General features: G+C 32.0%; 1 protein-coding gene across 1 annotated transcript; it reads right to left on the reverse strand.

Moving 5' to 3' along the window:
- Positions 1-8872: 8872 nt before the first annotated feature.
- On the reverse strand, positions 8873-22785 carry LOC106712533 (neuropeptides capa receptor). Its single transcript, XM_014505132.2, has 6 exons — positions 22485-22785; positions 10549-10639; positions 9982-10181; positions 9584-9725; positions 9376-9479; positions 8873-9060 (listed from the first exon to the last, which is right to left on the reverse strand). The coding sequence occupies exons 1-6, from the start codon at positions 22783-22785 to the stop codon at positions 8873-8875; spliced, it is 1026 nt and encodes a 341-aa protein (XP_014360618.2).
- Positions 22786-25399: the final 2614 nt, after the last annotated feature.

Here is a 25399-nt window from a genome sequence, read left to right on the forward strand (position 1 = left end):
GTAGAACAATTTAGCAAATGGGTTGAACTGAAATTTCTGGAGCTTTTGCGAAAGTAGAATTCGTTCTAACTAACTAAGTATATGAATATGTAATGAATAAATGTTGTATTATTTACAAGAACCCACATTTTTTATAGCAACATTCGTGAACGTTAACTTTTTTTATTAAAGTTTTTTCTTACCACAATTCCCAAAGATATACATAAGTAAAGCATATTATTACACTACATTCGTTACACAATATTATGCTTTACTTATGTATACATATGTAAAGTATATTGTTTTATTTATTGTTGACTTATTTGGAAATTTATTAAATAAAACAATGAATTCATTTATCTGTATACATTATGTTATGATTAATTAACTTTCTTACATAATAAATCTCAATAATTTCCTCGATTTTTTTTTTAGTTAAAATATTAGCAGATTATTGAAAATAACCTTACTAATAGCTCGACGGATCTTGATGAAATTTAGTACAGATGTAGAACATAGTCTGGAAGAACACATAGGTAACTTGTTAATTATTTTTTTAATCCGCGCGGTCGGAATCGCGGGCGACAGCTAGTCAATTATTATTTCTTGTAACTATTCAAACTAAGCTCGAAGTTTCTGAATCATAACCTCACTATTGGATTGTAGCCAGTACCAAGAGAAAGAAGTTCAAATGGCTTAGTTAATAATGCGCAATAAAGAGATCTTTCTGTTTATTCATGTTTAAATAATAAACCACGTATAGTTAAAATAAACAATTTACGGCTAAAATAATACAAAAAAGGTGAAATTCGGCTAACGCTAGCACGGAGTTGTAGGCTCATTAGTATAGTACATTTTAGATCCATTTGATTGTTGTTTTGTTAAGATATCTTTAGCCTTTAGCGTTGATTAGTCATTTGATTTTGTTGTATAGTCAAAGTTGTCTGACTACACTGAGCTCACTAGCGCCCTCCTGCCAATGTCTAAAGTGTCACAAGGTCCCTTTCGAAAATCTTAACACATTTCGCTGGCTGATAATATAATTTATTGTCTAAGGATAGTTTAAAATGATGATCCAAACATGCCCACTTAGTGTTATAATTTCTCGTATAAATTTAATTTGAGTGTATGTATCTGTACTTTAAAATGAGAAATAAACTGTTTATCTATCTGGTTAACAGGAACAGTCTTATCTATATACTCGTAATAGATTTAAATTTATTTTATTACAACGTTTTTTTTAAATTATTATTATTGTTCTTTATAGCATTTTGCATAATGCGAACACTGTATATTCTAATATAATCATTGTAATGAAATACTGGTGTTCATTTTATTTGCAAATTTATCTTAGCAGCATAGCGTGGAAAATTTTAATCACATGCACAATATTAATATTTACGTGCAAGATACTGGAGAAGGGAAATAAATTCTAACTTTCGCATACATTCTCATATTAAGGACGAAGTTACGATATGAATATAGTTAGTTTTATAAAGTGTTGCTTTGGAATTCAAAGTGAAATAAGGTGTGCAACTTTTGAATTTTAAGAGACGGGACAATAATAAAGTCTAAGCTTCCTTGATTGTGTATTCCTTTTATTTGTGTAAATTTTTGTGTCAGTATGCATTCATTAATATTTAAATATTACGTGACACAATGACACATTGTGCCATTGTGTGATTGTCATTTTTGACCCCTGTAAAAAGTGCCAAAATTAACTTAGAAGGAAACAACGTAACAACGGCGGCGGCGGCTCTTTTGCCTAATCCGTTTCTCTTTTGTCATAGACTTCAATGATTGCAATTTTGATTGATTATTTTATTATAAACAGGACAGTTACAAAAAGTTACCAAAACATTTAATACTGTCGTACTATGTTTGACAAATACAATATTTGTAATGTTCAGTGAGGATACTTTTGATTTCTTTGAATATGGCGGTATTAGGTACTTCCACTTTTTTTGCCCGCTTGCAGTAACAAAATTACGGCGCAGGCTACATCGTGAAATTGGAATCAATTATTTATAACATACAAATCTGCACTCTACGTAATGCAAGGGGCACCGCTACTGCATCTCGCTGCGGGTAAAATCGGAACATGAATGATCAAGTAAGGTCTTATTTGATGTCGTATAAATTATATAGGTACTTAGTTACAAAAATATTTAGTGTTTTTTTTTCTATATTACATAACCATTACGAGTTGGAAAATCCAAATTAAACAATTATTTCCAGAATTTTACGATCTCTATTTTCTTGGAAATTATATTTTACTTTATTTCATCTTTTAGCCGTACATAGCAGTACAGAGGAGTGAGTGGAGTAAAAAAATTAGGAATAAGGAATATTATATGTAAAAATCACTTTCGTCATTTAGCACAAGGAATATGTGCAAAAAACAGTACATACTTTTCAGTTTGTAGATGTCGTTTGTTGTAACTATAAAAAAACACGTGTTTAATTAAACACTGTCTAACAGTACTTTTTGGAGTAATAGGTACATCATGTGTTTCGGCGGTGGAATTTCATAGTATACCTATTTAAAATAAAACATTGTTGGAAATAAACTCGATTATGTAAGAGTAAAATCACGTAGTAAAGATAGTAAAATACATATGTTAGGAAAGTCCGACACGGGCCGTCAGTTACGATCCTTAATGAGCTGTAACTAAAGTGCAGAGTTAGATGTTAAATGCTCACATAATACGTGTACGTTTACATTTCTTTTTACTGGTGTTGAAAGTAAATACATATTGAGGCTATTTAATTCAACATAGTCATTTATTGACGTTTAATATATTCATAGTTATTGAGATATTAAATCAAGATTTAGAACTGTAAAAAAACTGAAAAAGTAAATACTTAAACTGAAAAAGCTTTTGTGATTTATCATTAAGAATCCTCTTGATTATCTTTACCTACCTTTCAATCTTGTATATTAAAAATTTATCATGCTAATATTATAAATGCGAATGTTTAGATGTATGGATGGATGTTTGTTTGAAGTTATCTCCGAAACGGCTCAATGGATCTTGACGAAATTTGACACAGATGTAGAATATAGTCTGGAAGAACATAGGCTTATTGCGTTTTTTTTTAATTCCGCGCGGACGGAGTCGCGGGCGACAGCTAGTTTCAAATACGTTTAATGTAAAACTAACAACATAAAACACTTTCTGTGTAAATTTGTAATGAGATAACGAAAGTCTTGTGCTTAAATCTCATTAGGAGCGTCTGGGTGTAATATTGTTACCTTGAGTTTGCACTATAACAATACTTGTATAGGTCGTCTATTTCTACGAAATTTATATGTACGCTTTTTCGCTTGCCACCTTATGAAATAAAAAAAAACATAGATTTTTTTGAATATTCTATTTTTTTTTATCATTCATATTCATATTTACTTTTACTGCGTCAAATTTTTCGCTTCACGTATTAATACGATAATGACGTGTAATTTATATAATCTGTAATTTATATATTGCCAATTGTATTGTATTATATTGACAATTTTGTTAACTTCTTTTATTGTGTATATTACTTAAAGTTTTCACGTACTATGGTCACCGACTAGACGTCTTTATCGACCTCATAATGGCTTATTAACATTGAATTTCAGTCAATTAAGCTGTATTATAAAGTTAACTAACCTAACCTTGATTAGGTTTAAGTTAGCAAGACCAGAATAATGACCCTTGCTTGTGGAAAGTATTTTTGAAATAAGTTATTGAGTAATAATACATATAACAAAACATATAAATGTAATAAAAAACGATAAAGAAACAAATTTTTTTACTTTTTATCAGCAAGATATTGGATCAAACATTTTGGCAAAATCGTGAAGCCGGCATAAAATCGGCATGTAATCGTTTACCGGTCGCTTTATTAATCAATCAAATTTTAGATTCTTTATTTAAATAGTTGTCCTATTAAAAATCCTATTATAATACCATTTGTTTGAAGCAAACAAAAATAAACAATTTTTTTTTCTTATATTCTCACTGGCCAGTTTAAATACAACCAAATTATTTTACAAAAAAAAATTTTTGAAAAAAAAAAATAATTACGTCCAATTTCCTCTAAGGAAAAAGGTTTGTTAAACTGAGTGTTGCATTTGTATTTATCTACGACTTGAAAATATATTTTTATAAAATATTTCTCTATAAAAAGCGACAAGATTGTGACCCATTTCGATGCAAATTGACGATTTCCTTTCGTAGACTGCAAATACGAGACACTTACAAATAATACAGGATACGAAGAAGGTAAGGCGTTTTATTTTTTATTATCTTACTAATATTATAAATGCGAATGTTTAGATGGATGTCAGGATGGATGGATGGATGGATGTTTGTTGGAAGCTATCTGCAGAACAGCTCAACGGATCTTGATGAAATTTGGCACGTCTGTAGAATATAGTCTGGAAGAACACATACGCTTATATTTTTTTTAATCCAGGCAGACGGAGTCGCGGGTGACAGCTAGTCTTTAGTAAAAACAGAGATAAATAAATGTTTATACACAAGCGATTTTGCAGTGAAAAGTAAAGATTAGAAAATATATAAAACACTTTTATTTTTTTTAATGCCTCGCGGACAGAGTCGCGGGCGACAGCTAGAAAATAGATTAATTAGAAAACTTATATCATCCAACACCAGGTTTCGTTCACATAATCGATTTATCATTCGTCATTTCATTATAAATATTAAACTAACTTCAACAAGCTCATCAACTCCCGGACCTTTTCTCACTGACGTGACGTGGGCTCGCCACACGAGGTTTTATAAACCTAAAGCAGAAACAAAAACAAATCTAGTAGTACAACGAGAAAAATTGGTGGTCGTAACACCGCTTTATAAAACATCTTTATAAAAGATGTACCTTATAAAAGCTTAAAGTGCATACTTTTAGAAGTTGGCACAAGATGTGACAAGTAATCAGTTAAGAAAGTCTGTTCATCGGGAGATAGCTTTTAAAAAGGATTATTCATTCCAATAAAACACAGAGAAAAGATATTACATTTTTTATTTTATTTATAGCATTTGTAGAACCAAAAGGCAAGTCAATACAAAAAAAAACATATTAGTTATACCTTTTTTAAACTGTTTTTTTTTTTGTAATTTTTAAAGAATTTAGAATTTTTTATTTTATTTTATTTTACATTGTCATCTGCAAAAAAAAATTAACATAATATTTCTGAGAAATTAAATATTTAGAATAAAATTACGTCATAAAATAAAAAAAAAATAGTTAAAAATAAAGTTTTAGCATTTTGTAAAGTACTACCTAGTATTTGTAGCACTGAAATGTTGCTAATATTATAAATGCCAATGTCTAGATGGTTGAATGGATGTTTGAAGGTATCTCAAGAACGACTGCATGGGTCTCGCTGAAATTAAGCGCATAAAACATAGTCTGGAAGAATACATACACTACTAATTAAGATTTTTTTTATTCCGCGCGGACGAAGTCGCGGGCGACAGCTAGTACTAAATATGCCGTTAAATGAATACTTAATAAATTTTCTATAATACGAAATTTTACGTCTTTTGATCAAGAATAAACTTTGTGTTTACACAAACGTAAGGAATACTTCACTCCGGTAGTCTCGTATACTTAAGTAATTGTTTCAAGAGAAATCAAGTATCAAAAATGTACGAAGGATTTTATGACGTAATTTTATGGTATTTCAAATGAAATTTGTTTTCTCTGTAAAAATAGAGGATGGAATATAAAGTTTCTATCTTACTAATATTATAAATGCGAAAGTTTAGTTGGAAGGATGTTTGTTAGAAGGTATCTGCAGAACGGGTTAATGTATATCGATGAAATTTGGCACAGATGTAGAACATAATCTTTAAGGACACATAGACTACTTATTAAGGTTCATTCATGTCTTTTATTAAGTAGTCTTACCTGTCTCAGAGTGCCAAGTCTCAGATGAAGATGTCGAGGACAGGGCGAGGTGGAGTAAACTGATTGGAAAAGCCGATCCCACCACCATGTGGGATACGAGCTAGGCAGAGAGAGAGAGAGAGAGACCACTTATTAAGGCAAAGACCAAGGTGCTTCTAATTGGCGCGGATCTGACATACCTTCTCGCTTGTTCTACAAACATACGCTTACATAGTTACACGTCGGTTTCGGGCGCTCTTAATATTCATCATCCATCCATCATCCATACATACTGTTAATCTAGCTAAGTTAACATTATTCTGTATGTATTTATATCATCAATGGAAACCCACTTAATAAAATCTTTTTTACAAAAGATTATTGGAGAGAGCAACGAAAATTTTAAACTAATCAAACAAATTACGTATTTTATTCAAAAAAATTGCATGAAACTTTACAGGTACAAATTTTATTTGCTAAAACTTTGATAAGTCGTTGACATGCCATTAAATGTAGACTTTAAAAGACTAGACAGGTATTAAGGAAATATTAATTTCATATTAAAGGTTTTAGACCCGAAGGCACGGCATCCAAGAACTTTTTTAAGTAAGGTACGACGGTATAGGAATTTTAATAACTGGTCGTAATAAAAAAAAACTGTATGGCATAACGAGATAGAAAAACAAACTGAAAAAAAAATGTCACGTAGCAAAATATGTCTCAAGTACTATTCTGTTTAGTCTAGTCAAGTCTGTCGTAGCTTAAATGAAATTCAATTCAGGCCAATTGTATGTCTTCCTACAATGTTTCCGCATTAGAAGATTGTTTAACGCAGGGATTCCCAAAGGGGTCGAATATTGAACTTAAAGCATTTCTAATTCTCTAATGACCTAAGTCAGAATGAAATTGATCTTAAAAGTAGATAATTTGGCAATGGGGAGTCTGTGGAAACGGTTCATTTTGGAAAAGGGGGTCACTTGTCCAAAATAGTTTGCTGATCACTGGTTTAACGAAAACGTTTGTTTTTTAGTAACACACACAAAGGCACACATAAACACACACGCATATTGCTATGGTTTACTTTTTCTCTTTTGGTTTTAAAATGTTCATTTTACTAAAAATTGTACATACTTTTAACATGTAAGGGAAGTCATTGGCTCCTTAATACTGGGAAACCTAGTAAAGGAGCCAAGGTTACAATGAAAAAGATGTGTAAAATGTAATTTATTATTATTAAAAAAGTGAGTATAAAAAAAACACGGTCTTAAATAAATTAATTACATTTATTATTTAAAAAAAAAACATTTTATAAATGGCATTTTAAAATATGTATGGAGCCATTCCATTTTATGGCAACATAAAATAAATCGATGATTTAAATTTATAAATGTTTTTTATTTTTATTCTACAATATTCTACAAGTTTTGGGTTTATCCATAAGATTAAAAGTCTAGAAAAATAAGTCTATTTTCGATGAAGTATGTTGAATTATTTATAATTAACTGCAGTGAAAACTTATAAACTGCATTTATTATGACTCATAACTTAATATAGGTATAGTATATAACAATTAACATATACAACAGTTTATTTACGACACTTAACATAACATATTTATATCTTACAAAATAATCATGACACATATTTCATACTGCTGACACATATGTACAATCGGGGAAACTGGCGGTATTCATAGTTATAGTCGCTTGAACATTCCGAACGCATTGAAACGACGTCGCGAACCAAGTAATAGGATGCAGCTTTTAAATGTGTATGTACCAAAAATGTCAGTCAGTTGTACTTGTACACGACTAATTGCTTTTACCTTTATACCATCGTTTACGCAATTGACTGCTTTTGTAAGAAGGGGAGGTGTTTGTCTCGTTGCAAACAACAAGGCAATTCTTCTGTAAGGGGAATACCGCGAAATTCCCTTACTGTACATAAACACACATACGTTTTCGTCGTATAGTTACACATTTTACATACAATTAATAAAATTGACTATCATAAAAAAATCAAGTGGACTGGCGTGGCATTTGTATTGAAAAATATAGCTGTCTCTGTTATTCTCAAAGAGTATTTGAAGGATGATAATCTTACTATATCTTAGTTTAATATTATTAAATGTTGTTTAGATGGATGTTTCCTATTTGATATCACCAGAACGTATTCATATAGCAATATATACAGTTCTGTAAGAACACATAGGCAACTAATTAAGTTTTTATTTTTGATTGACTCACTCGAGATTCGACACAAATATAGAGTATATTACGTACTGTGGATTTTGACTAGTGACTTGTATTGACACATATTGTTGTCACTGTTTTTTTCAAACAGAGTGTAGGGGATGGAAATATGTGTCAAAGCAGTCGAAACCTAAAGTTAAAGTGGATTTAATAAACGAAAATATGTATTAATTCAATTAAATTCAATGACCGCTTCGTCATTCAAGCTAACTCTCTTTTCATCTTTACTGAAGAAATAAGCCGCCGTTCCAGCGGCCTTGATGGCTTCAGTTACACAAAATGGCGACGGTTCTTTTATAAAATCGACTTTGTTGGCAGAAATAGTGTTTCGTGTGTCACGATTCTGATACTTTGATTTGTTGTAAGTAGAGAATTCGATAGTGTCTCGACATGTGTTATCCAGTGTTCGTGAATCCAGTCGCTTTCGTTTACGGCAAAGTAGTGTTTCTTGAAACGCCGTGCGGTACCTATGGACAATAATTACAAGATTAGATTAACATTGGTTTCTACTACCACCACAAAAACATATTATCCTTTCCATTCTTTCTGATAACGCTTAAAATGTTTCGGTAGTGGGAACCCGCGATTAGGATACAAACCAGAGTCGCCCACCTGTGTGTATACGTAATAAATCCCTGAAACTGTATATCCTTGCTTCGCAAGTATCGCGTTGCGCGCGCTCTCTACACATAACATTGAATCGTCAACGCGAGTTGTCTAGGCGGTCAGTATAGGCATGGCGATTACCTGGCACTCATAACGTTGTATAAAATAGGATTAACAGTAGCAGACACGTAGTAAAGAGCCCCAGCGACGTTGAAAAGATGTTCGTTGATGACGTGGAACTGAGGCAGATCGTAGCCGTAGATGTAGAATAGTCGCTGGAAGTGGAACGGCGTCCAGCACACGAAGAATGCCACAACAACAGCAACTGTATAAACAAAAGACTTTAGTAAAGTCAATAGCCTATAGCGGCATAGTCAAGGGTGGACTTCTGATAGAGAGGTAAGTAATGAATGAATTAACGTAGAGACCCTGGCCTCCGACAGTAAAAGTCTCCACTTCCCTTGATCGCGCGCCTTCTCGAGTCAGTCCTGTACTTGGTGCTCCTTAAGGTCCACGATATTTTTTTTACTTTTTTGACATCTTTAAGGTATTACGAGTATATGTTAATTATAAAACAACTAGCTACTAGACTTTATGAAGCTCTTATAGAGATTATACTTAAATATATTTTTGTTTTTACCGAGCATCCTGATAATAGCTTTCCTAGACCTTGCTTGTTTTGTTTCTCCGTGCACGTGACCATTTAAGAGACCAATTTTCGTCTTTTTCGTAACCTTCGTTGACCTAAAAATATAAGAATTTAATAAGTGTAAAGATAAATTCAGTAATATTTAATTTGGATTGAACTATATCGCTTGTGATGTTTGTAATGTAACTCAAATTCTTACCTGATGTGTAATGCAATAGTTACATAGAGGCAGAGAATAAGAACAGCAGGAACAAAGAAGAAGAAGATGCTGCTTAGTTCAAGAAGAGGCGACGGAGCCATTAGCGCGCAGAATGCTGAATTCAGTGACATGTTGCCTGAATCTGGATAAAATATAAATTGAAATATATTCATAAAGCGTAATTACACACTTTTACTATCCGTGCATATAATGACAAGGGCATGTGGCTACTATAATCCCACAAAGTTAGCTGACCTAGTAAGAAGCGATTCTATTAATGTTAGTTCTGTCAGATGTTTTATATGTATTTTAGTTTTGGAATCTATTTTAAAAACTATATTTATTTTCCTAAACCTTCCGATAAGAGCCGTCTCTACATTACATTAGAGTTAATTTACTTGGTGGATAATCTCTATAGCTGATCTCGCTGTAGACAGCAAACGGAGCGGCGCAGAGGAAGGAGATGAACCACAGGATCAGGATGATCCGCGAGGCGCGCGTCAACCCCGCCATCGCGTATAGGTACAGCGGGTGACAAATCGCCAGGTATCGCTCCAGTGAGAACGCAGATATTGTTAACACGGACACATAAGTTGCTCTGAAAACATTTATTATAAGTTAAGAAATAAATAAGTTCTAACTAATAACAAAATTGCGTGCCGAAGGCCAAATTTTTGTCCCCTTCCTCTTTCCCTTCGTCTTCCCGCCATTTTCTTATAAGGAAAGGGTGGGAAGAGGAAGTGGATTTGACGGAGGAGGGGACACGTAGGATATATCCTCTTTCTGTACGTCTCCTCCTTTGTTGATTAATGGTAGGCAACGCATCTGCAATTGCGGGTATCTAAGCAGCGGTCTCTTTGCCATTTAGGCGTATTAAGGTAGCCGCTTGCTCGTTTGTCACCTTACGATTTTAAAAAAAGGACACAATTTCTTGAATTGAATTGAATCTTCTTGCACAAACTTACGCTTCGGATATAAGTGCTCGTAGTTTGCAGAACACGAGTCCCAAACTGTACGGATACTGGTGCCAGTACACGGACAGGTCGTTGGGGAGACCTGCAATAAGATATTTAAAATTAAATATTGAAAAGCTTAATAACTTGTTTATGTAATATATGTTTTTCTACAATCGGTTTGGCAATGGAACTAACGGTAATTGAAATACTATGTCTTAAACTTTTCTCTTGATTTAAATCTATGCAACCATGCTCGTCATTTATGACTACGTTATGGCGTATTTTTAGTGTCAAAACCTTAATCGTAACTGTGTAATCATTTTTCATTCGTCTTTATACGCTCGAAGTTATGAAGCAAATCTTTTTAAATTTTTGTCACATCATCCTCTTTTATGTGGATAAATATAAGAGTACTTTAAAAACTTCCTTAAAAACTTTTTTAGTTTATATTTCCACTTCGAAGTGTAATTAATCAAATATCGAATGAAGTATCCCAAGTGATAAATTAATTTAAATATATGAACCAACATGCGGGTTTGACCTTCAATGACCAATGAAATGGAGTAAATTAGAGCCCTTAATGATTAATGCCATTTCAACGCTAATTACGGTACAGACTTTGAAGATATTACATCGACAGATGTAAATACAAAATGAAAATAGAAAATATTCCATCAAGAGTACAACTTTCAAACAACATTAAAATATTTTTAATACCATAATCTTACTAGTTATAATTATGAAAACAGTCGTTTGGACGTTACTTATGAGTTAACTCCAGAACGAATGAATGGATCTTGGAACAGAGATCGATTACTGTCTGGTCTAGCGCAAAAGCTATTCAGTTTCTTTTAATCCCACGCTGAGGAAATCACGGACGAAAGCTGGTTTTAACAAGCAGCTCTCGACTAAATATAAGGATTTTCTGATTCCTTAATAGGTACCTTATTTTATCTGCTGCCTCGATGTAACAATCTGCTTTTAATGTTGATGATATAAAAGAAAAAACTGTGCAACACTACTGACGGGCGTGTGTATTTAATTATCCAACACTGCATCTGATGTAGCACTTTTGTTCATTTTAAAATTATAACCAGTATTGAAAACATTATAAACACAAAAAACCTTATATGATTTTGCCAATCCGGTGAAGAACATGACTATTCGTGCATATAATTTATATTGGTTTTATAATCTCACTTATCAAACTTAAACCGTTTAGTAGGTTTTCAATAAAAATGAAATCGGTCAAGTGCGAGTACGACTCATGCGCCGAGTGTTCCGTACAAACCTCAAGGTACATAAGTAAAATTTACAGTTTTCGCCATATTTTCTTTGTCTGTACTGTCAGACATTGCATCGTAAATTACGAGATTCTGAGTTCACAAAAAGTACCCTGTAGGTTTTTATTCCCTTGCGATTGTCGAAAATTTGCGGATATTTGCGGCATTTCCGTTGATTGCGTTGGCTTAGAAGTTTGAATTTCATAGCTCCAAGGGACAGTAGACCTGAGTATTTGGTATAAATTCCAGCTTAATACCTCCACGCGTTCCTAAAAAAAGGGTCTTGAGAGACAGACGGAGAGACAACAAAGTGATCATATAAGGGTTCCGTTTTTTCTTTTCGAGATACATAACCCTAAGAAGAATATATTTTATTACATAGAAGATTACCTACTCTCCTATTAAAGCAAAGAGATTTTAGAAACGTTGTAATGTTTGAGAGAAACAAGTTGCTAAAATAGTAAACAACTAATATTGTATACTCCAAGTTTAAAAAAAGTTAAATTACTGCTGTATAAGTTTTAAAATTAAAAATATTTCTCTAGCGTTTTCTGGAATTCAGGATATCAATATCTGGAAATTTAATAAAAACTTTCCAAATAAACGACAAACGTTAGCTTCCATCAGTGCAGTATAACTGTAGGGTAGTCTCAAGTTAGCCTTTATTTAATTAGTGCCACATATAAGAGTAATGTATCACGAACCGCTTTGAAACTGACAACTCTCTTAATGAATTTACTTCGTGTATACCCCCCTCTGGAGTGGAAAGGGGGGATCAATTGCATTTATAACTACTACATAGAGAATTAAATTAAATCTATTTTAATATATGACATACGCATTAAGTATTATAAAAATCAATAAACAAACTTTAACTAGAATATACTAAAAAAGAATACAAATCTAACATTTTTAAAAATCAATGGTTTTTCTTTGAATAAAAAATTAATTGTTTTCAGTGAAAAACTAGGTTAAGTATTACACGCACACATACACTAACACACTTAGGATCAGACTAATACTTAATCATAAAGTAAAATATTTTGCTTGCTAAAACTGTCTCCTTAAGTGTAACAGTATATTCGGATATACGAATCTAGGTCATTGTGTCATAATACTAAGTTCTTCATTTTATAAATATTGTTTACCATTTTATAAGAAGACTAATATTTTAACTCTACTTTATGCTCGTGGGTTGCCATGTTGAAAGGTTAAATAATGAAAGAGACGCGGGGAAAATTTAAATTGCAAACTTGAGTGGCAGCGTCGTTAGAGGAAGACTAATAGAGACTAAAAGAAGCCATACACGTACTGTTTAAAGAAGTCTATGGAGGACTATAAGCAATTGACGTTGGACACGGAGCTTGTAGTTTCAGAGTGCAGTCGCTATAAAATGCAGCAGACCGTACGCCGACCACTTGTCTTGTCGATACCGACTGTTTAAAGCAATCCGCAATAAGTATGGTAACCGACAAGGAAATGTATGTTAATTTATGGATGTCGACAAAGCAAAAGAGGATCTTTACAATTTTCATATCAGCTTTTTGCTGTATAAACAAAAGGCATTTCTTCTTTACTGTGACCTCCGATAACCGAAACAGCTTTTAAATATGGAATCGAGTTCATTTGTTTTTGAAATTAATTACTAGTTTAGAGTAATTTAATAATTCACAATCTTTTTCTTTATTTAAGATTTACCCTTTTATGGTACTAGCAATTCGTCCATTTCTGCACATGTATGAATATGGATATACTTTGGTCGTTGGATACATTACGCCATTTTCTCTGATATAATAAATTCCTTCTTTAATAACATTTTCATTTTACTCCATTTATGTAGAACACGAATGAATTAAACAGCGTCCTCATAAATCCGTCTATTGATAAAACCCATATGAAAACCTGTTCAGTAATATTATTAGTTATCTTGTTTAAACAGACGAGGCGAGCTTTTATATAAGTACACAGTATGACAAACGACAAGGATTTCAATTCTATGCATTTAGAATTCCAAACTAAAATTGTAGAGTATTTGTTGCAATAACTTGAAAAAATATAACAAAGTTTTTAACGTTCAGAAAAGTTATAGGAAAAAAGTCTGCAAACATATAATAATTATTATTATTGAATAGAAAATAACTGTATTATGAAAAATTTAAGTACAAATGTAGACGAGGGTATTATAATAAAAACAGTATAAGATACGAAAACAAGGTCAATAATTTATTTTGAACAGATTTTTTTTAATTACTAGCGAAAACTCATATAAAGTGTTACAACCACACTCAGAGACTTTTTTTTAACTGAGTCCCTTAATTTAGATTTTACATACAAAATCAAGACTAAACGATTCTCATATTGTTGATAGACGTCCATTGTAAATACTATCTCATACAGATAGATATTACAAGAGTCCGTAACGAAAATTTACGATCGTAGAAAAATCAAAGTATCTGTTCCTCAATAAGCACATTAGGTAGTTTTTTTTTTAATTTCATCTCATGACAAGGGTTTTTCCGATGTTGTTAGAAAAGTGCTCATATTAAATGTCACTTTGCACAATCCAATCAAGAATGTGACTAAAAGCAATTGTTATTCGTGCTCCATGAACCTTGTCACGTCCTAGCGAACTGCAATAGCTTTTTTAATACGCTGAATACATTCTGTCGCCACACATAACTGCCAATTCTAAACGTAAAATGAACACCTAGGGAATATTTTTAATATTATTCGTATTATGGTTTTGGAATTTGCATATTTAAAGATTCTTTAAAGGAAAGATAGACTTTAATTACAACGCCATCTAGCGAATATATAATTTCACACTTGTATTAAAACATAATGTATCTGGTTTTTTTTTTTCAAAGAAAATGTGAAAGATGACAATATATTTCACATAAGTGTACGACAGTGGAAACCCACCCTTATAAAGACTTATTTTTATCTCCGACTGTTCCAATAATATGTTGATTTTCTACCAACCAAAATAAAATTTGAATGTCGAATAAAACAAATATCGAAAACATTTCTGTGAAAACGGTTAAAATTAGCAAAATGTACGTTGTTTTTTTTGTACTTGCTGTTACTCTTTAAGTCAATTCTACGTAGACGCTTAAGACTTCGCTGAATCTTTGCCTTCATGTTTTTCTATCGAAACATCGTAGTCTACTAATAGAACAATAATCTTCATATTTCATATAAATTGTACTTAAAAAATTTCTAGACAGTCAATAAAATTGGCATGTCTATATATCTATTTATATAAAAGAAAGTCGTGTTAGTTACACCATTTATAACTCAAGAACGGCTGAATCGATTTGACTGAAAATTGGTGGGCAGCTTAGAACCAGGAAACGAACATAGGATAATTTTTACCCCGTTTTCTATTTTTTATTCCGCGCGGACGGTGTCGCGGGTAAAAGCTAGTTTAATATTTAAAAAAAAACAAATTTCGTGTCCATAATGTATTTGCGTTACGTAAAATGAAAAACTGTTTTTTGTATCTCATCTGTCTGTCTGTCTTCAAGTGCTCTTTTTTCCGGGTTATCTCTGAAACGGCAAGACTGATTTTTTCGAGTCTTTTAAGGAAAAATAGCTTATGTTTGGTATACAGGGATAACATATGCATTTCTTTTTCTTTTTTTTTATTCCACGTACATGAATACATTCTTTCGATATTAGAAACTCTGATCTAGACGAAACTTAGGCTGTATTTGTTTGTTTGTAACTTGAAATATTGGAATTCTTGCAAGGGACTACGCGGACAGACAAGAACAGAAAGTTTCTAATAAATTCCACAAATAAGATTGTGACCATAATACAATGAGTTCTAGGTATTTGCATGCAAGTAAAGTAAAAAAAAGGTTTGTTTTCGTAAATTTGGACTTGTTGGCCCTGGTAGTGAATCCAGCTACAGATATAGCTCCATAAATAATAATAAATGTGTTTTTGGCTCTATGACTATGACTTAACTCTTAAATCACTTAATTGATTTTCATTTTTTTTTTAATTTATTTTACAAATCAATTTAGAAGGCACAATACAATTCGATTAGACAGCAATACGAAAACCCACAGAGTTTAAGTGTACTCACTGGTCGCTTAGTTAGTTTATAAACTCAACAAATTAGCAATATTACAGACGTCATTTACTTCATTCCAATAGTTTATTTATTTATTATTTCTTTTGAATACATAATAATATTGATTAATAAAACAATACTCTATGTTTATCATACCAAACAAAATTCACTGTTTTTTCTTACTTTGAAAACGTCCTAACTTTGCCGTACACATTCATCTCTCATTTTATAAAGAATATTGAATTGACCCTTTCAACCTACATCGCATACGGTACCCGCTATATTAAGTTACTAAGCATTCCGTAGCTGTCGCCTACGGCGTAGCACATGCCTACGCCCTCCCGCCATAGTTGGTCAAAACTAATTTTAAGGGGTAGTTAGAATTTCATTGTCTCTGTCTCTCTTTAAGAATTGACTGTAGATAATATCACACAAGTCACGTTGTTTCCCTTTTGTAATGTTGCCAACGTAACTTGGCAAGCACCAAAATTACCTAACACCAATGCTCATTCACACTTTATACTCAGTAATAGAATTCTATTCCAACTTTTTATATACCAAGCCATTTACGGATAAAGGAAGTAAAACAAAAAGTAAAATTAGTTTACGCGTCACTTATTATTGTCTTACGGCAATTTGTACGTAAGCCAAATTGCTAGGAAATGATATCCCATGGCTAAAACGAGGAAAATAAAACACTCAAGTAAGAAAGTAATGCTTAAAGTTGTACACATAACTTGCTTACTTCGTAACTTTGATTAGGCGATTTTTTTTTCAACACAAATAAGTACTTACTTATATGCTTCTATATAAATTCTATACGAATATTATAAAGAAGTACTATTTGTATTTTTTTTATATTTCTATATAACTTATAAACTCAAAAACTAACAATAGAAAGCTACATTATCACTGATTAACAAAGGCTTTATTCATTACTAGGAAAAAAAGTTTTTTTTTCAATTCCTCGCGGACTTATTCACGAGCAAAAGCAAGTTATAAGTATGAAAACGATACACACATATTGCTGTTGGTCGAGCAATAAAGATTTAAAAAAAGATTGAGTTTTATCTAAAAGATATTCGCGAAGTCCAAATAAAATTTCCAAGTTGTGACAATAATAAAATTCAGAAGTTTAATAATGTCATTTTTGTGGACATTTCTCACAAAGCTTTTACAATATTTAATACAAAAAAAACTCAAGGACGGAAACATCGTAAAAGTAATTAAAATAGACGATAAAGCCCTAGACTAGACGAAAGCACGTCTTTTAGACTTTTTATTAAATTTAAAGTCACTCGACTGTGAGATTGAGTTTGTCTAACACCACTACGAAATTATGTAAGATGAAAAATAAATTAACTCCGGAGACATTTACAAAAATCTAAAGTTAAGTTAACCTCTATATTGTTCGTAATACATGTGATTAGTGACTATATCTTAGTTAACAAATATTAGTCTCTACTATAAATTGAAGTCATGAATTCTCGATCAGATGCAGTAAAAGACGACGCAAACAGTTTATTTAAAACTATATGAGATTTACTAAGACCTTATTTAAAACACTTTTATGTACTCCTAGTACATGTACTCTTCTTCAGAGAAACCGCTAATAAACTCTCAGCTCTCACATCTGGTTAATTAATTAAGAAGGAACTTCTGATTAACTCTTTAATAACTGACATGCAATAAATACCTTCCATCAAATTAAATAGTACAGTTATAAATTGCAATATCTTTTAAACTGTTTAACTTAGAGTTTTCAAATATAAAAAGTTATGCCATACAAGAAAGATGATAACATTTTCTATAAAATCGTTTTTGTAACAAAACTTTAAGTATGTTAAGTTGAGAAGATATTGCGTTGTTTATATTGTAATACTTATTTTTAATGGACATTAATATTTATCAGGCAGGAAAGAATTTATTTTAATTAAGTATTGCCATATAAGAAATTGTGTTATATCAGCCTTGCTCTCTAAATCAGAATCCCTAGGGATCTTATTAGTGTCGTAGATTCCAGTAGGAAGTATCTTTTTCTATACTGAATAAGAACATAATGTACCTTATCTTGATATACTTCAAAAAAATTATATACTCTTTTGGCAAAAAATAACTAAAACGTACTTCAATATGAACTATATACGATGAATTTCCACTGTTGTAAAACATGTACTACAACAATATTGCTCTCTTACTCGCTTAGAAAAAACAGTGATATCAATTGAATCGGTCATTTCAAAAACCTCATAAGTCACAAAATTATAATTTTTCAGAAATCAATAAAAACTGTTTCATACACAAACAAATGAGTTTTGAAGAGCTTCTTTATGGTTAATTTAGTATTCGAGGGGTAAAAAATTAAAATAGCGTATAATCTTTTCGCTTTATTAATAGAAATAATGAAAAAAACCTGATAAACAGTTCTTGACTTATGTTGTTTTAGCGAGAAATAGGTTTAGTGGTATATAATTTAACCAAAAAAATTGTAGTAATCATATTTTTTATTGCTTGTAATTAAGAATTACACTTAAAAATAATCTTATTAATATTTCACATGTATTAATTTGTCATGTTTTAATATCTTTATGGTACATAGTCATATTCTCCATCATTCTCATCTGGATTATCTTCAACATTTGCAGTTGGCTAAAAATGTTGTTATAAAATGGCATATGCTCTTCCGGAATGCTATCTTGAACTAGTTTTAAATCGTCTATTTTATTTTTATTGATGGGCACTTTCAAATTATAGGCTTTCGTTGATGGAAGTGAAACAGAAGTTGTTATTTTCTTCAATAATGAGAATGAATGTTCAATCAATCGGTATTATTAAAAGAGGAAGGAATGTTTTGACTTAAGTTGTTTTCACCCAGAATATACATCTACCTTTGAAAAACCATTTTCTGTAAAAAAAGCATGTTGGAAAAAATGTTGACTTAAGTGGTTTTTGAAATGACCGATTCAATTATGTTCTCATGTATACAACATGTTACGACACTTGCAAATAAGTTTTTGCCGTTGCACAGACCGACTTAATGGGGTTTCGATTGAACGACGGACGTACCAATTGATCAGCTCAAATACATTTTCTATTGGGTCGATTGAGTCTGTAGCGGCAAAATAGATCCTATTGGGCCGAATAATAGTCCCAACGGAAACGAAACACCTTTGAAAATTAGTCACCCTTATTTATTAATTAAAAAACCATTAAAATCAAGTTGCAGTTGAATATTAATTCAATATTCTACATATTAAAAGCCTATTCAGTCGTTGTCAATGACACCCACACGGTCGAAGAAAGGGACGCAAGTAAATTATTTCAGCCCATTGCTCCGAATAGAATTCCGCTCATTGCCTTTGATGGTTACGGAAACTGGAAATAAATAAAAGCTACGTATTTTATATTGATGTAATTTTACTGCCCCGCTCCGAGTCTACACTAAACGATTGTTAAGTTACCATTAAAATAACTCTGAGTACCGTTAAATTGTTGACATCACAATCTTTATAAAAAGATACTTATAGGTTTTCAGCTTTTCACTTTAGTGGTTCATGTCGAGGTTATAACTAAACGTTTCTCAGGTCTCTTTTATTTGTTTTTTTTTTATTTGAAAAGGTATACGAGCACCTGAATAAGTGACAACCGCTGTTTGCTATCATTAAGGGCAAAGGACAGAAATAAAACATGACGTTTTACTATCTCGTCCCTTGATAAATCCTTATACTCTACCCATACTTTCATTATTAGAATAGAAATGGAAGAGGATTAAAACTCGTCCTTTAATATATTGGAACGAAGTTCCTTATCGCGCGTTGTGAAAGGGGGCTAGACGGAAAAAATTCTTACGAAAAGTTGTCACGACACTTTTTGCTATAGTAAGCATGTTAACGACGAATGAGCGCTACTTCACCATGGCAACGACGTGACAATATACTAGGGCTGGTTGAAAAGAATCCGAAACGACAATTAAAAAAAAAGAAATAACATTTTTTTTTACTAGAAACGTAATTTGCAGTCTTTTACGATCTCAATACATGTAATTTTGGGAAATAATAATTATTTGTTTAAAAAATATTCAGCTTTATAGTGAGACAGTTTTCATTTTCATGAAAGTGGAGAAAACGGTGGTTCGTGCCGTCATAAAGTTCTATGTTTTAAAAGGGAAATCGGCGACCCAGATTGAAACTAAGTTGAATAGTGTGTTAGGGGATTCTTCACCTTCATTTAGCACTATCCACTCTTGGGTGGCAGAATTCAAACGAGGACGAACGAGCTGCAATGACGCTCCCCGTAGCGGAAGACCAAATGAGGTAACTACCCCAGAAATGGTCACTAAAATAAAAAATATCGTATTAGAAGACCGTCGATTAAAACTCAGGGAGATAGCCCAAATTGTGAACATCTCATCTGAACGCGTTTTGAACATATTATATGAGCATTTATCTATGAAAAAGCTTTGTGCGAGATGGGTGCCGCGGCTTTTAAACGACGAGCAAAAGAAACAAAGAGTGAATGTTTCAAAGGAGTGTTCGGAACTTTTTAGACGGAATCCCAATGAATTTCTTCGTCGATTTATAACAGTGGATGAGTCCTGGATCCACCACTACACGCCGGAGACCAAAGAGCAGTCTAAACAGTGTACTAAAAGCGGCGAACCCGCACCAAAGAAGGCGAAAACGACATTATCGGCAGGCAAGGTTATGGCAACCGTATTTTGGGATGCTAGAGGTGTCATCTATGTGGATTACCTTGAAACGGGGAAAACAATAAATGGCCCATACTATGCAAACTTGTTGCAAAAGTTGAGTGACGCAGTGAAACAAGAAAGACCCCACTTGAATAGGAAAAAAAAATTGTTCCACCACGATAATGCACCGGTCCACACTGCAAAGGTTGCGATGGCAAAAATTAAAGAGTTACGCCTTGAATTACTGCCCCACCCGCCATATTCGCCAGATTTGGTCCCCTGCGACTTCCATCTGTTCCCAAATTTGAAAAAATGGCTAGGAGGACAGAAATTTTCGTCCAACACTGAAGTGATTGACGCCGTTAATGGCTATTTTGAAGGACTTGACAGTTTTTTTTATAAAAATGGAATAATAGCCCTGGAGAAGCGTTGGTCTAAGTGTATTCAGCTAGGAGGAACATATGTAGAAAAATAAATTAAATTTATTCAAATCTCTTTTTTCTCCTCTTCATTCCGGATACTTATCAATCAGCCCTCGTATAACGAAAATTCATAGAAATAAAATGTACTTCTTGTGAAGACTTAAGTTTTTTATTCATAGAATAAACATTGGTTCCTTCACTAATTAATTGTAAGGAACTTCGTTCCATCCGGGTGTCCCTTGACACCTCTCAAGTTTTTTTATACTACCTGTCGCTCGCGACTTCATCCGCGCGAAATTAGAAAAAAACCTAAATAGGCAGCCTATGTGTTTGAAGAAAAGAAGAAGAAAATTCGCATTTATTACATTAGCAAGATTTATTATTTTCTTTATCGTGTTATATTAATATTTGATAATAAATTTTGCAAATAAATGTAAATAAATTATACAATATCCATTTATCTATATTCAAGGAAATAGTTCGTGTAAATAACAAAGTCAGAACTCAAAGATGTGGTTCCACTGAAATTATTCACTCAAGAAATCTTTGATATAAAATTCAAAAGTGCAAACATAAATAAACGAGTAAATAAAATGCAAAAGAAAGCATAAAATAAATTAAAAGCTCAACTTTTGCTACTTCCCTTTTGCTATTCTCAAACAGAAATATTATAGTCGTCTTTTTCTTATTATAAGTACCACAGTTTTATAAACTTCAAAAGGTAGCAATTTCTTTGGCATAATATGTACAAGAAAGTAAAGAAATGCTCTTTCAATTTTTCCAATGGTATGAAAGAGCTCAATGCATTTCTTCGTTTATGAGCTTACGAAATGACTTAATATGCAGTTTTTTATTTTTTTTATTAAATGTTTACTTATAAAATTGGATTTGAAAAATAGATCATCTGAGATTAGCATGAACTCAGCGACAACATGACAGACAAAATTAAAAAAAAATGTGAAGCCAAAAGCTATGTGGTGTCTATAGCATTGATAAAAACCAACTAAGTATAATATTTTTTCTTATATATTTCCCGTGTGCAAACACCAACCAGATATATTTTACATGTACAGACATGTGTTAACTCTTATCTTACTAATATTATAAATGCGAATGTTTGTATGTATGATTGGTTGGATGGAATTTTGTTACTACTTAAGTTTTTTTTATAATTCCGCGCCGATGGAGTTGCCAGTGTATACCTATACAATGACTAAATAAATTAGTAATTAATTTTATATATAAAATTCTCGTGTCACAATGTTAGTTGCCATACTCTTCCGAAACAGCTTGACCGATTTTTATGAAATTTTATATGCATATTCAATAGGTCTGAGAATCGGCTACTATCTATTTTTCATATCCTTTTTAATTTTTTTTAACTACGCGAGGATGGAGTTGCTGACGACAACTAGTTTTCTATAAAATTATTGCATTGAAATAATAGATAATAATAATTTACTACTTACCGAATAAAAGTAATAACAAATCACTAACAGCAAGACTGAATAAATAATAATTGGTAGCAGTATGTAGTCCAGGATTCCTGACTATCACAACACAAACGCATACATTTCCTATCACTCCGGTAAGAAATATTACCACCAAAATAATACTGATCGGCACGATCTCAATCAATGGCAATCTCCGAGATCCCATCATCCACCACAACATTTCCTCTTCACTACAATCGAAATGTGTCAAATTATTGCAACGGTTATAAAAGTCATCGTATGTCTCGTTTGCGCGCAAAAATAAATTCAATTCCATTTTTAAAACATCAATATTTAAAAAATTAATTAACCGTTTTTTTTTTAAATATCGTTAATGTTGAAAATCGTTCGAAATCTCTGGGATCGCAGAAAACATGTCCATACGAGACGGTTTCCCGCGCGTACTGAGACCAAATTGCCTTTGGAATCTCGCCTATCAACTAACGCGCTAAACTTTCAAAAACAATTCCATACTATTTATTATGTTATACGACTAGTAGTATATGTACATAGAGTAGTAGTAACTCTTAGATAGTTGAATGTTTTTAATTCGTTTCGTTAAAGCCGATTTTTCAAATATCATTGTGCTTTATAGAACTTTGTTGTGACCAAAAATCATCATCTCCGTCAGATTCCACTGCAGAAACACCCGTACAATAGCACATTATTGTCTCAGTTTTTGAAATCAAATCACGGACGATGTTTTTTTTAGCTTGGAATGTTTGATTTACGAAGTTACTAATTTATAACTTTGATATGGCTTCACTTTAAAGTTCAGATTAAGTATCTGGTGATATTGATATAATGAATATTTATAATAATGAACCGCCATTCTTTTTAATTTTAGCAAAATGTAAATTGTAACTTGACAGACAGTTTAACTTGATTAAGGTAAAGAATTTGAGAAATTTCTAATATAATTTCTTAGAATCCAAATAAAATAAAAGTAAATTTATATAAAAGCACAGTCAAATTAAATTACGTTAGTTTAATGAGTTTTAAAAAAGGTTATTTTTTTTAACTTTTAGAATTTCACCTTCAACTTAAATAGCCGTCTACTTTTAGACATCCCCACCAAATTGTTCAGACCTACCCTAAATTAGAGAACGTATTCAGACGCTATCATAATTAATATTACTGAAATCCTTTTGATTTATATATTTAATAACACCTCTTTTCCACTAGCGCGACTAGACACGCCACTTTGAGCACACGCTTTTGCTGTTTTTGCGAGATTCCCTGCTTCCATCTCAAGTGGCAGGGCAACGACTGCATAATTTAAAGAAATATCCTTAAAACTTAGTTAACTATTAAAATACGAGCCAATTTTCGAATTCCAAAAGATATGAAAGCGAAAAATCGAAAAACCATGGTCGTAAAAAAGCTTTAATTAAACTGCCAGTGTGCTCGATTGGGTCGTCGCTCAGTCGTGAATGGGTTTTGCGAATTGAAAATAAGCGTATTCAGTAGTGTAAAAATCGTACTAATATCGTAAATGCCAATGTTTAGATGGATGGATGGATGGATGTTTGTTACAAGGTGTATCCAGAATGCATGGATCTCGATGAAATTTTACACAGATGTAAAACACAGTCTGGAAAAACACATAGGCTAATTATTTGTTTTTTTAATACCCTGCGGACGGATTCGCGGGCGACAACTAGTTATACTGATAAATCTGTACATCAGAGGTAGATTTTTTCTCACCGACATTTATTAACTGTCCCATTATCTGTTAAAATCTTTACTTCCGATCGAAACAATAATTTGTTTGATTTTTTAAATCAATAATTTATATGTGTAATCTATGATTGATGTTATCTCCCTATTTTAGTCTTGTAAAGTTTCCTGAAAATTCCACAGTGACATCTTTTTGAAACTTGGATTAAAATATTATCGAAAGTAATTTCAATTATAAGTTTTTAAAAATAAAGATAAGATATAACAATATTAAAGATACCAGGTAAATCCGATATTACTTGCTTTCATAAAGCCCTCGTTAAAAAATCCAAAACTTTAATTAAAACAGAAAAACACTTTTAGATTGTTTTGAATTTTGATTTGATTTGATTTGTTTATTTAAATTTATCAAGTCTTCACTAGCGTGGCGTCTTCACATACCTTAACAACGTTACTTAAACATTTGTACATTAGTTTAAGAATGTGAAACGAACACACAAACATTTTTCTTATTTACATAGATAGATAGACAGACAGACAGGCAGACAGATATTTTTATATTAGTAATGATGACATACCGACGTTGATTAACTTTGGGTACCGCTTTGACAACGCCGCGGGCCTCAATCAAACTTATCACTTCGCAGTAATTAAATTTGTTTTAAAGTGGTCCGTCTGGTATCTGGTTAGACATTACTAGTAATTAATTTATTAAAAACTTTATTTGATAATTAACTGAATATTTAAATTAAAAGAGGTTTGCTAACTTCATAAGTCATACAGTAAACAGTTATTTTACAGTTTTCGGTTAAACTCAAATGTAGCAATTCGATAGGCAATACTACAAATCTATATATATAAAAGAAAGTCGTGTTAGTTACACTATTTATAACTTAAGAACGGCTGAATCGATTTGACTGAAAATTGGTGGGCAGGTAGCTTAGAACTAGGAGACGGACATAGGATAATTTTTTACCCCGTTTTCTATTTTTTATTCCGCGCGGTCGGAGTCGCGGGTGAAAACTAGTTTAAAATATTTATATGACTATATGTACTAATAGTAAAATTCGGAATAAGTTAATATACTATCGCAATACTATGTTTAAATTCTAACAAATTCAATTAGGTTTCATTTAGAAATATGTTCTTTTTCGTGTTTTACAAAGGCCATTATTAAAGTAGATGAATCAATTTTTCCTTCACACAAATCC

This window comes from Papilio machaon, chromosome 22 (genome assembly GCF_912999745.1).
Source record: "Papilio machaon chromosome 22, ilPapMach1.1, whole genome shotgun sequence".
Lineage (NCBI taxonomy): Eukaryota > Metazoa > Arthropoda > Insecta > Lepidoptera > Papilionidae > Papilio > Papilio machaon.

Coding starts and splice junctions, on each gene's coding strand:
- LOC106712533 (XM_014505132.2), bottom strand. CDS start 22,785: ATGGAATTGAATTTATTTTTGCGCGCAAACGAGACATACGATGACTTT. Junction 10,640..22,484: donor TTTGTTATTACTTTTATTCG/GTAAGTAGTAAA, acceptor ATCTTATTGCAG/GTCTCCCCAACGACCTGTCC. Junction 10,182..10,548: donor CGAGCACTTATATCCGAAGC/GTAAGTTTGTGC, acceptor AAATGTTTTCAG/AGCAACTTATGTGTCCGTGT.